The sequence below is a fragment of the Rhinopithecus bieti genome, unplaced genomic scaffold (genome assembly GCF_001698545.2).
Source record: "Rhinopithecus bieti isolate Rb0 unplaced genomic scaffold, ASM169854v2 scaffold_8226, whole genome shotgun sequence".
Classification (NCBI taxonomy): Eukaryota; Metazoa; Chordata; class Mammalia; order Primates; family Cercopithecidae; genus Rhinopithecus; species Rhinopithecus bieti.
The window spans coordinates 1208534-1221468 of NW_016805992.1; the positions used below are offsets into that span (position 1 = coordinate 1208534).

A 12935-nucleotide genomic window follows, 5' to 3' on the forward strand; every position below is an offset into this window, starting at 1 on the left:
GGTATAAGCGAGTGAATTTATGAATGAGCAAAGACTGAATGTGTGCATGAATATGTAAATAAGTGAAGAAATGAGTGAGTAAATAAATGGATGGGTAGATGACGAGTGAATAAATGAGTGAGTGAATAAATGAATGGATCTTCTTTGCCAGATAGACCACCCTCTCTGAGAGAAAGAGAGCGGCCAGTTGTTTGCCAGGGGTTCCAGCCAGGTCTGGACCTGAAGGGAGAAATCCGGGCTGAGCCTCCCCAGCAAAGGGACAGGCACCCTAGTCCCTCTTCCTCCTCCTTTTTACCTTCTCATGAGTATAAATCCCCTCCTCTAACCCCCTGGTTAGTCCAGCACACCTGGATCCGACCACACTTCCACCTGCTCTGAGTTCTCCCTCCTCTCATCTGGCCCTGGGAGGCCCCTCCCTGGACTTCCTGCATCCACTCCCACCCCTGCAGGCCGGTCCATTCACACAACAGACCTAACAGTCTTACAGCTATGGTTCTCACCTCCCCTGCACAGCAGAATCACCTGGGGAACTTTGTAAAAATAACAGTGCCCAGGTCTGCCCTCGAGTGTCTGACTGCATTTGGCTCCATTAGGGCCCAAGTGTTAGCAACTGGTTGTTTTTTTAATAAGACCCCCACGTGATGCCAATATAAAGCCAGGTTTGAGAACCACTGTCTTAAAGGCACATCGCTCTCAAGATAGAGTCCAAGTGGAATGGAAAAATAGAAGAGGAGAGGACAAGACAGGATGGAACAGAACACATCAGAACAAAATGGATCAGAATAGAACAGAACCGATCCAAATGGATTAGAATAGAGCAGGACAGATCAAAATAGAATGGATCGGGCCGGGCACGGTGGCTCACGTTTGTAATCCCAGCACTTTGGGAGGCCGAGGTAGGTGGATCATGAGCTCAGGAGATTGAGACCATCCTGGCTAACACGGTGAAACCCCGTCTCTACTAAAAATACAAAAAATTAGCCAGGCATGGTGCATGGTGGTGCACACCTGTAGTCCCAGCTGCTCGGAGGGCTGAGGCAGGAGAATCACTTGAACCTGGGAGGTGGAGGTTACAGTGAGCCGAGATTGCGCCACTGCACCCCAGCCTGGGTGACAGAGCTAGACTCAGTCTCAAAAAAAAAAAAAAAAAAAAAAAAAAAAAAAAAAAAAAAAAAAAAAAAAAAAAAAAAAAAACAAAAAAAAAAAAAAAAAAAAAAAGGATCAGAATAGAACAGAGCAGATCAGAATGGATCAGAATAGAATAGAACAGATCAGAACGGATCAGGATAGAACAGAATAGAACAGAACAGCATCCCAACCCCACTTAATCATCAGCGCCTCCTTACCACGGGCCATGGGCACCGCCCACTGACTTCTCCCTTCCCGCCTCTACCTTCACCTCCTATTTCTTTCCTTCAACCCTCTCTGTTTCCCTCAAACACAGAAGCTTCCTCCCACCTCAGGGCCTCTGCGTGTGCTGTCACCTGCCTGGTTTACAGTTTCACTAACTGCAGGTAGGTTCTTCATGCGGGTCTCAGTACAATGCCACCTCCTCCAAGAGGCCCTTTCTGATTGTCCTCTCTGGAGCTGCATTTCTCCCAGACACCTTTCATCCCATCACCCTGTCTTTTGTTTCGTTTTGTTTTATTTTTTGTTTTTTGTTTTTGAGACAGAGTCTTGCTTTGTTGCCCAGGCTGGAGTGAGTGCAGTGGTGTGATCTCGGCTCACTGTAACCTCCGCTTCCTGGGTTCAAGTGATTCTCCTGCCTCAGCCTCCCGAGTAGCTGGGATTACAGGCGCGTGCTACCACATCCGGCAATTTATTTTTTATTTTTTATTTTTTTTTATTTTTAGTAGAGACGGAGTTTCACCATGTTGGCCAGGCTAGTTTCGAACTCCTGACCTCAGGTGACCTGCCTGCCTTGGCCTCCCAAAGTGCTGGGATCACAGGTGTGAGCCATGGCGCCCAGCCTCATCGTCCCGTTTTGTTTTCATCACAACACTAATCACTGTCTGAATCTCTCAGATAGATTATTGGTTCATGTGTTTATCGTCTGTTCCCATGTGAGCTAGGAAGGGTGGAGATCTTCTTGGCCACCCCCATTCATGTGTCCCCAGGCCCTGGAACAGTCTCTGACACATAGTAGGTATCTGGCAGGCATTTATGGAAAGCATGAATGGATGGGGGAATGAATGAGATTCTTTGACGTTGTCAGATCCTGGAGTGCACATGTTTTGGTTTGTTATTGTTCATTGTTGCTCGCTTAGCAGAGTGTCTCAGCATGTCCCAAGGTGGACATGTGGGACCAGATGTTCTGAGCATCACAGGACATTGAGAAGCATCCCTGGCCTCTTCCCACTGGAGATGCCAGTAATACCACTCCCCACACGCACTAAGAACAACCAAAACTGTCTCCAAACATTACCAAATGTCAGGTGGGGGAGAGAATCGCCCCAGCTGAGGACCCTGGCGCTGCAGTATTTAATCCAGCACTTGGGTGCTAGGAGGGCTGAACACGTGTTTTTTGAATTTGGGAATCAAATCTTGCCTCTGGCGCAGTTCCATAATACGACCAGCAGATGGAAGCAGAGACCGCCCTTTCGGTAGCATGGTTGCCCTCACTTTGCAAAAAGTTTCTTTTCCTCAGCCTAGCAACTGATTTTCCGATAGCGCTCGTTTAGCCCCATTGGGCCATGTGAGTAAGCCACTCATTTGCGCCTTTCCAGCTAGCGGGGACATCGCAGCAACGTGCTGAACCCAGGAGCAGCCAGCCAGTGAAGAAGTGCAGGTGTTGCTGGAACTCCAGGGAGGACCATCTTGGGATCAGGCAGTTCTGAATTTTACTTCCAGTTGCATCTCTTTCTCTCCTTATCCCCTTAGTCCAGCTATGTTAACCTGCTGGTGCCTAAGTTTCCTCATCTGTACCCTGCTTTGCTTATCTCCTAGTCCTCATCCCAGGCTACATATTTCATATGCCTCTCTCTCCTCAACCATGTGGCACCCCAGATAACAAGGGCTGGGTCTGGAGGAGTCACTGCCCCCTAGTTGCTGGTGTGTACTGGCCTTCCTTTAGGTGTTTGTTGAATGACTGACTGACCGACTGGCATTGAGAATAGCACAGGTGCATAGAAAGTACTCAGTGGGTGTCAGCTATGATGATGACAATGTTGATGTTATGGTGATGATGATGTCATGATGAAGATGATGATGTCATATTGTTGATAATGGTGTTGTCATCTTTTAATCCACATCAGTATTCCCCAAACCGTCAGCACCTCCCAGAGTTTCCTAAGCCAAAGGCTCCCCGGGCCCTTCCCTACATCTCATGACTTGGAATCTTACAGGAACAGAATCTCAGCCGTGGTTTTGGGTTAGAATAGCCTGGAAAGCTCTTAAAAAACACTGATGGCTGGACACTATCCCTAGAGAATATCAGATCAAGGATGTAGCCAGAGCAGCAGGATTTTGGGAAGATATTCAGGTGATTCTAAGAGCAGCAAGATGACAACCCTTCTCTGTCACTTAACACCCCACCTCAGCACTTATGCAAAGTGTGGCTCTGGGCCAGAAGCCTCAGCCTCGCCTGGAAGCTAGTTAGAAATGTGAGTTCCTGCTGGGCGCGGTGGCTCACGCCTGTAATCCCGACACTTTGGGAGGCTGAGGTGGGCGGATCACGAGGTCAGAAAAATCGAGACCATCCTGGCTAACACGGTGAAACCCCGTCTCTACTAAAAATACAAAAAATTAGCCGGACGTGGTGGCGGGTGCCTGTAGTCCCAGCTACTCCAGGAGGCTGAGGCAGGAGAATGGCGTGAACCCGGGAGGCGGAGCTTGCAGTGAGCCAAGATTGCCCCGCTGCCCTCCAGCCTGGGGGACAGAGCGAGACTCCATCTCAAAAACAAAAAAAAAAAAAAAAAGAAAGAAAGAAATGTGAGTTCTTGGGCTTCACCCAGTCCTCCTGGCTCAGACACCCTGGGGGTGGCATCAGCCCATGAGTACCAACAAGCCCATAGAGACTCGGGCACGCTAAATGTGAACAGCGCTGCCCCAGGGGACCCGGAGGTGGAGCCCATTCCCAGGGGCAGAACACCAGGATGAAAGGAGGACTGGATTTTTCTGGGGGAGGATGGAAAAGGTACGATTAGCCTCAAAGAGCACTCTATCAATTGGCCAGCCTCTTGGGAGTCTTGCAGCTTCATATTGCAGACCTAACCCAACCCTGCAGAAAGCCAATGTCATGCCAGAGTTATTTTAGAGCAAAAGGAACTCCAGGGCAAAGCTCCTCAGAAAGAGCTCAATGCACTACAGGGCCCAGGAGGTAAGGTGCCCTCTCCCTTTCTCAGGTCCACCAAGGAGCTGATCCAAGGGACACGGGTGAGAAGGAAATGAAGTCGGAGGGGGCGCAAGGACTTTGCAATCTGTAAGACTGTGTGTGTGATTAAAGGATCGTTTTTATTTCTTGTAAAGAGATTTGGCACTCCCTCAGGCTCCTCCAGGCCACACGGACATGAGCACACAGGCACTAGGATAACAGCCAGGCCCCAAGCTTAGTCCGCGGGGATTTGTGGGGGACGAGGGGGTGCCTGGCCTCCCCGAGTGGCCTTTGAGGAAGAGGAGGCTGCAGCCCATGAAGATGGGCCCATGAAGCTCCGGGGCCAAACCCCTCCCTCCCCTTCATGATCCAGCGCCCAGGCTCATATGGCCTGGTCCTGCCTCCGTCTTAGGCTGAGCTCGCGGGCTGCTGCCAGGAAGGCCCCCCCGGTGAGCAGCTCCGCGATGAAGCTGATCCAACCCAGGGCCAGGGACCAGCCGAAGTGGATGTCCACCTGGTCCAGGAGGGCCTTCTCCTCCAGGAGACACAGAGCCTCCTGGAAGGCGGCGGCTGAATATGCTATGTAGATGCTGATCCCAGCGAGGGTCACCATGGCTGCAGGGAGGGCAAAGGGAGAGCAGATCAACCCCCACCCCGCCCCAGCACTCCCCTCCACCTCCTCGCCCTTCCCAGCCATGCTGCCCGACGTCCAGCGTCCTCGTTCCTTCCTGCCGCAGGACCTTTGCGCCTGCTGGTCTCCCCACTAGATGCACTCACCCCTGCTTCTCTGCCTGTCATCAGCAACTCCTACCCTCCCTGCACATTGCAGCTCAGGCTTCGATTCCTGGACTTGCCTGGGCAGTGATTCCACAGCACCATACAGCTGCCCATCACTGCCCGGGTCACAATTGCAACTTTGCATTCGTTTGTGTAATTTTTTTTTTTTTTTTTTTTTTTTTGAGACAGAGTCTCACTCTATCGCCCAGTGCAGTGGTGCAGTAGTGCAATCTCAGCTTGTTGCAATCTCAGCTTGCTGCGCTGCAACCTCTGCCTCCCAGGTTCAAGCTATTCTCCTGCCTCAGCCTGCTGAGTAGCTGGGACTACAGGTGCCCACCACCACGCCTGGCCAATTTTTGTATTTTTAGTAGGGACAGGGTTTCATGATATTGGCCACGCTGGTCTCAAACTCCTGACCTCAAGTGATCCGCCTGTCTCAGCCTCCCCAAGTGCTGGGATTGCAGGCGTGTTTGTGTAATTATTTAAGTAACATCTGTCTCCCATGAGTCTCCAGAGGGCAGACGCTCGTGTTGGTTTTGCTCATTTTCAATTCCCCAGCACCTAGAATGGTGCCTGGCCCATGGCGGTTTTCCACAGATATTAGATTTGAGCCACGTGGTCCAGTACAATAGCCACTGGCCAGTTACACATGGCTATTTAAATTTAAGTTAATTAATTTAAATAAAGTTAACAGCTCAGTCCCCTATCAGCACTCACTGCCCTGGCCTGGTTTGCAGCTCCCGATGCTCGGCACGGATTAGGGAACTTCTCCACCATCACAGAAACTTCTACCAGGCAGTGCTGGTTTTGAGAATTTGTCATTGGGTGAACTATGAATGCTACTATTAATAATAATAGTGAGTGGTTACAGGAAATGAGAGCTTTGCAATATTTTCACCTCCAGACATCCCTTTTGCTTTTTTCCCTCTGTGGATTCCAGCATGTCATCACTGCTGTCTTTTTTTTTTTTTTTTTTTAAGGAACATTTCAAATACACAGGGATACAGGGAGCCGTAAGGCAGCCAGCCACGTGCCAGGTCCTATTTTTCAAAACCTCTGGTCCACTGAACCACCCAATGGTGCGAACCTAGCCAATGTCTGTCCACCTGTTGTTTTCTTTCGTCTTGTTTTTATGTGTGCTGCTGTTTACTTGACAAGTAAAAATTGTATGTATTTACAGTGCACAGCACAAAGGTTTGATATGTGTGTGTACACTGTGGAATGGCTCAGTCAAGCTATTCAACACAGGCACGGCCTCACATACTTAGCATTGCTTTTGTGTGTGGTAGACACTAAAATCTACTCTCAGCGATTTTCAGGAACACAATAGGCTGCTGTTAACTGCTGTGACTATGATGCCCAAGAGGTCACTGGACTTCCTCCTTTTGAACTGAAATTGTGTGTTCTTTGACCAACATCTCCCCCCTACGCCCTGGCCCACCAGCCTGTTCCATTCTCTGTTTCTGTGAATTTGACTCTTCTGGATTCTACATAGAAAGGAGATCATGAGGTGTTTGTCTTTCTGAGCCTGGACATGCCCGTTTTTTAGTCAATCAAAGCAGTATCTATCACAATGGCTGATCAGCAGGGGAGCTTGAGGGTGGCTGGAGCGATGGTCTCTTGCCAGCTCACAGCCCTAAAGCTTGAAGCCATCACGAGTTCGGGCAAAGGTAATATATGCAGCTTCTTTGGTGAAATAATAAAAATGATTCTTGGAAGCTGCTCCCTCTGCACTGCTCCTGTCTTGGAACCAGAGACGAAGTGATTCTGGACTGGAAACCACTCATCTCTTCCAACTGATATCCCAGAAGGGGAAAATGAACCCCATGAGGTCCTGGGATCCCCCTCCTTTCCTGAGGGTTCATACACAGTAGCCACTGCCCAACCCCCAGACCACAAGCCAGAGCCCCAGGCAGGGTGGGCACCTACCTCCAAAGAGGAAGAGAGTTCCAGTGAGCAGAAGGAGGAGGTAGGCTCGGAGGAGGAAGCTCAGAAACCCTGTCATCCCCCCAAAAACCATCAGGATGAGGCTGAGCGGCAGCAGAATCACAAACGTCCCATGCATGGCTTAGAAGAGACAGAGAGGATACCAGGCAGAGGAGAGTTACTAACATCCTTCATTCAATCAACAAACACTTCCCGAGCACCTACTGGAGCTGGGGAAAATCCACACTGTCACTGCCCCTGTGACTATTACTTCTACTGTTTCTGATGATAATGATGACCATGGCAACAGTGGTTGAGGCTCATCGTGTGCAAGGCTGTGTGCTTTCGTGTTGTTGTTTGTTATTGTTTTGTTTTTGAGACAGGGTCTTGCTGTCACCCAGGCTGGAGTACAATGGCATGACCATGACTCACTGCAGCCTCAACCTCCTGGGCTTAAGGGAACCTTTCACCTCAGCTGCCCGAGTAGCTGGGATTGCAGGTGTGCACCACCACACCCGGCTAATTTTTTGATTTTTGGTAAAGATGAGGTCTTGATATGTCACCCAGACTGGTCTCAAACTCCTGGGCTCAAGCGATCCTCCTACCTTGGCCTCCCAAAGTGCTGGCATGACAGGTGTGAGCCACTGTGCCTGGCCAGAGCTGGTTTCTAACAAGGGGGGAGCCACAATGCAGATGCTCACACACATCATTAATTATTCATTACAAGAGCTGGGTGTTAGGGAGTACTTGGGATTGGGGGATGGCTGGCATGGTTTGTGCTTGGCTCTGCCTCCACAGCCATGGGAACTTAAGAGATCTAAAAGCCACTGTGGTCTTTAGCATGGCATTTGTGGACAGCACTTGCTGATCATTTAGAAGTTATCCTTCTCCCAAGGCTGGCTTCACTGACCGGAGTGCCCGCCCCGTTCTCTACAAGAACATATTTGTCGCCACAAGGAGGAGCCTCGTGCAAGCTTTTGGGTTTTGTTTTGTTTAAAGTTTTGCCAGCACCTTGATTGCATCATGCAAGCTTTTTGGATGGGATGGGGGAGCAGGGACTCTGTGGATGAAGGGCTTTGGGCATTGAGAGAACTAAAGGGGACACTGCTATTATCAGGGCATGAAGACCACATGATGTGTGGGATAACCAAAGTGAAGGGGGAGATGCTGTCCCTGGATTGCAAAGCCGAACGGATCCACCTGGAGAACAGTCCTGCATTGAATGTATTTCTCTTGCCTCCTCTTTAATAAGATCTGGGACCAATTCTAGAGAACTCCCAAGCCCAAACAGTCAAAGACAAATATTAATATAATCTATAAAATCAGCAAGTAGAAAAGAATGAATGACATGAAAGTCAAGACCCATGGTGGGGGCTGAATGGAGGAAGAGGAAGAGGAAAGGGGGAAGTCTAAGGTTTCAGGGTCTATACCTCTGCCACTACTTTGGCTCTGAGCTTCCCAGCAGCCAAAGAAAAAAGGGAAACAAGTGCAAAGTTATTTTTTTATCCATCCTTCATTTACCAAATGTGTATTGGTTGTTTACTATGAGCTGGGTGCCAAGCATCTTTAAATCCTTTTGGCAGTAGGATAGGTATGAAAATAAATACTTTCTTCTCATCCTTCAGTATAAAAATAAATACTTTCTTCTCATCCTTTAGTACAGGCTAAGCATCGTTTGTTCCGAGAAGTCTTTCCTTACTCTATATTCACCACTGTCCATCCAGTCAAGTGCCCTTCCTCTGTGCCCCCTCAGCACCCCATAGGGACAGGCATTTATTACCTAGTGTTGAGGGCATGTGAGTCACTTTTATGTCTCACCTGACAGGACGTGAGTTCCTTGGCAAGGAGGATTTTATTTGATCTTATTTCCTTGTGCACAATTGTGTCCCTGAGTTTCTAGCAGAGGTTCTGTTCTGGAACATGGTAAGTGCTGAAGAGATGTGTGTTGACCAACGTACTGAATGAACGAGTGAGTGAATGAGTGAATTTTGAGCTAGACAGTGTGGCTCTCAGGCAGGAAAAATATGGCAGTTTCTAGGCAATAAGAAAAAAACTGAGGAAGCCTAAGAGATGGCCTCATGGCGATGAAAAATATAGACTTCAGAGCCAGATTATTTGCACTCGAATTCAGGCTGACTGTGGGGTCCTAGGCATGTCATGTATTTACTCAGAACCTCCATTTCCACTTCTTATGAAATGGAGGTAAAAGTATACGGCTCACAGAATTATCGTGAGAATAATACTTGTAAAGACCATAGGGCAACATGGGGCGATGTAGTAAGATGTGCAGTCTTGTGTCCCATAGAGCAGGCACTAAATAAATCATAACTCTACCAATAATAAAGATGATGAGAATAATAATTTGGTCTGTGACCTCCACTGTGACCAAATCACTTTGTCTTCAGTCCCTCAAGTGGCACTAACTTTGGTGAGTCAAGAAAACAAGACTGAACTTCCTCGCAGGGCTGTCCTGGGATGAAATGTGATTACAGGGGATGAGACCTATGGTCTTCCTTCCTTTCTTTTTCAGGGAAAAATCTTGGGCAGGGAAGTACCACAGCTCATGCAAACACCTAGGCCTTTAAAATCCACCCCCTGCACACCATCATCGCAGACTGTGGCCGAGAAAGGAAATCATTTCTCATTCAAAAATTAATGAGGTTTCCCAGAGCTGATGCAGCCATGGCGGCCCCATGTGAGTTCTGCAGTCATGCTGCAAGCTGCCTTGATGTCCACATTCAATTAAATGTCTGGGTAAGAACAAGTTACCCAGGAGAGACTTGTAAAATCTCCTGCTGAAATTTGGTTTAGCTTTCTTTGTGTGTGTGCCCTATTCTTCGCTATGTTTTTTTTTTCCCCCCCAGGATTGTGGTTTTAGAACATGAATATTGATTCCAAGTTCTGTTCTACTTGCAAATGTTCCCATCGCTAGCCACATCTCTGAATGCACCTGGGGAAGATATTCCCCTTTGGAATATGGATATGATAAAAATAATCATCATCACCAATTTTGTGGGGGCTGGGTTATTTGGGACATAGTGGATATGTGGTTTCAGAGTGAGGGGTTACAGTCAAAAGACCACTGAATAAGAGTCTGTGCCATACAAGCTGTGTGACTTTGGACAAATGACTGGACCACTCTGAGCCTCGTCGGGAAAACAAGAGTAAAAATACCTGCCCACTGATCTCCTAGAACTTATTAAAGTCAGCAAACATATTAAGAGTGTCTGCTATGAGTCTAGCTCCACACTGAGCATTGAAGACAAAGAAATAAGTCACAGGCAGTTCTTCTCTTGCAGGCATGTTGATGGAGTAACTGTATGACTGACCATCCAAACCACACTTTTGAGAATCAAACAATCATCAATGGTATTAAATTATCTACCATGACCATAGGTGTCTACAGGCACCAGGCAGGATAAACCAGGACAACTGGTCCCCCCACTTCTCCATTTATTGGTTCAGTAAACACTGATGCAACACCTGCCACCTATGCTCACCAGGGTTTTAATGTCAGCCCTATCACTTCTAGCTGAGGGGCTGTAGGCAAGTTACTTTATAACTTTGAAGCCTCAGTTTTCTCATCAACTAAATGGGAATACTAAGCGTATGCACTTCACAGGATTGTGTACTGAGGATGAGATAAAATGGACAAACTTCTTAGAATAGTGCTTGTCGCATCATAAACCTAATAAAAGTGTTAATTGTTATTCTCAGCTTGATATTGGGCTATCTAAATGAAATAATGTGCGTGAAATCTTGCACACCTTTTGGTAATATGGAAAACCTGTTACAACCAAACACAGATCTAAGGTCATGAGACCTGATTCCCATTCATCAGCAAGCCTCTAATGAACCCCTGTGATGGAGAGAAAGAAAGAAACAGTTTCCATGCCGGGCACGGTGGCTCATGCCTGTAATCCCAGCACTTTGGGAGGCCGAGCCGGGTGGATCACGAGGTCAGGAGTTCAAGACCACCCTGGCTAACACGGTGAAACCCCGTCTCTACTAAAAAATAAAAAGAAAGAAAGAAAGAGAGAGAGAGAGACAGAGAGAGAGAGAGAGAGAGAGAAAGAAAGAAAGAAAGAAAGAAAGAAAGAAAGAAAGAGAGAAAGAAACAGTTTCCAGTTTCTGGGAACTGGCGTGGCGCTTATAACTAGACTGCAGTATTCTGCTGGATATAATATCTTAGAACTCCGACATCAGACGAGGTCATCTGAGACCACAACACAATGAGGCCCAGCAAGGGCACACCACAGGCTTCCTAAGCAGAGGTGAAAACAAGGTCTCTGTGCCACCCACAAAATATCCACACCTCTTTCTCCCAGCCAATATGAGTGTCCCTACTTGCTCAACACAGCTAGTCTGCCTCCCTGTAGATAAGATTGAGATATTCGGTCACAGAATTGTCTCCGCTTCCTGATATTACCCATCCAGAGCAAACCTCCAACTCCTCAGACCCTCCAAAGTCACTCGATCAAAGCCGGAATCCCATAAGTCCTTCCTAGCAACCTCTTACTGAGACGTCCCACGGCTCCCCATGGTGTGTGTTCTCCTTTGCTGCAATAAGTAATAAACCCCAACGTGAACTGCAGGGGTGTCCCCAGTGGTCTCTGGCTGGAGGGCATTGGCAGGGGCCAGGGGCTCTCCCAGGCACTGGCGAGCAGGGAGGATATGATGGAGCAGGACAGAGGTGGCAGGAATCAAAGGCCAGCAGGACCTGGAAAATGTCTTTCTTGTGATGTATTCTTGCACATCCTGAATGCCCAATAACTTGCAACCCAGAACCTAGAAGGTAGTACATGCTCCCTGTGCAATGGATGGCTGAGTTAATGAATGAGAGAAGGAAAAAAGGAAGGAAGGGAGGGAGGGAGGGAGGGAGAGAGGGAGGAAGGAAGGAAACTGAGCATTTGCTGAGCATCTAATAGGTGCATTATTTTGGGATGGGTATTGTAGAGGTAAAAAGTTGAATCAGATATAAATCCCACCTCCTTGGAACTTATAATTCAGAAAGGAAGCTCAGATGTAGACATAAATTGCTGTCATGTCAGGCAAAAGTGGTGCCTTAAGAGACTCAGACAGCCATGTGTTAGTTCAGAGATGCCAGGCTAAGTCCACATGATCACAGGCCCTCCATTTAAGGCAGTGAATTTTAGAGGAAAGTGTGGAGTATTTAGAGTCAGACCTGAGTGTGGTTCTTACTAGCCATGTGACTTCAGACAAGCTGCCTCATTGAGCTTCGATTTTCTCATCTGAAAAACGGAAATGGACCATATTCATCTTGACATAAGGACCATAGCAGATGACTGGGGCTCAAGCCCTCATCAAGAGCCACTTCCCTTCCCTCTACTCTGCAGATCTAACTGGCCTTTTCCTTCTCCCACAGACCCTGAAGCTGTCAAAGGTGTCTGCCTTCAACAGCTAGAGAGGAATGATGTGGGGGCAGCTACTGCATTGGACTCAAATGCAAACTTCCTGAACCTTGGATTTCCACCTCAGTTCTGTCATTCCCTGTTGATGGTCTTGGGAGAGAAGGATCTTGGGTCTGAAGCCAGCCAGATACTCTTACTGACCCTGTGACCTTAGGTAAGTCCCTTCACCTCCGTGAGCCCTCATTTCCTCATTTGTAAAAAATATTTAAGACCTGGCCGGGTGCGATGGCTCATACCTGTAACCCCAGCACTTTGGGAGGCCGAGGCGGGCCGATCACGAGGTCAGGAGATCAAGACCATTCTGGCTAACACGGTGAAACCCCATCTCAACTAAAAATACAAAAAAAAAAAAAATTATCCAGGCGTGGTGGTGGCACCTGTAGTCCCAGCTACTCAGGAAGCTGAGGCAGGAGAATGGCGTGAACCCGGGAGGTAGAGTTTGCAGTGAGCTGAGATCCAGCCACTGCACTCCAGCCTGGGCGACAGAG

At 48.1% G+C, this 12935-nt stretch overlaps 1 protein-coding gene across 5 annotated transcripts in view; it reads right to left on the minus strand.

Annotated features, from left to right (window-relative positions):
- The window catches only part of TMEM114 (transmembrane protein 114), a 62448-nt gene that overhangs the window by 36768 nt on the left and 12745 nt on the right, over positions 1-12935 (minus strand). For 2 of the 5 annotated variants that reach the window (XM_017874434.1, XM_017874431.1), the window contains exons 3-4: positions 7019-7156; positions 4434-4927 (exon numbers count right to left, since the gene is read on the minus strand). The exons of 2 other annotated variants lie outside the window; for them this stretch is intronic. In XM_017874434.1, coding sequence (XP_017729923.1) covers positions 4695-4927; positions 7019-7156 — 371 coding nt within the window. In that variant the 3' untranslated portion in view covers positions 4434-4694. Of the gene's footprint in view, positions 1-4433; positions 4928-7018; positions 7157-12935 lie in introns of those variants that run through there. One more of the 5 variants, XM_017874432.1, reaches the window with a different exon arrangement.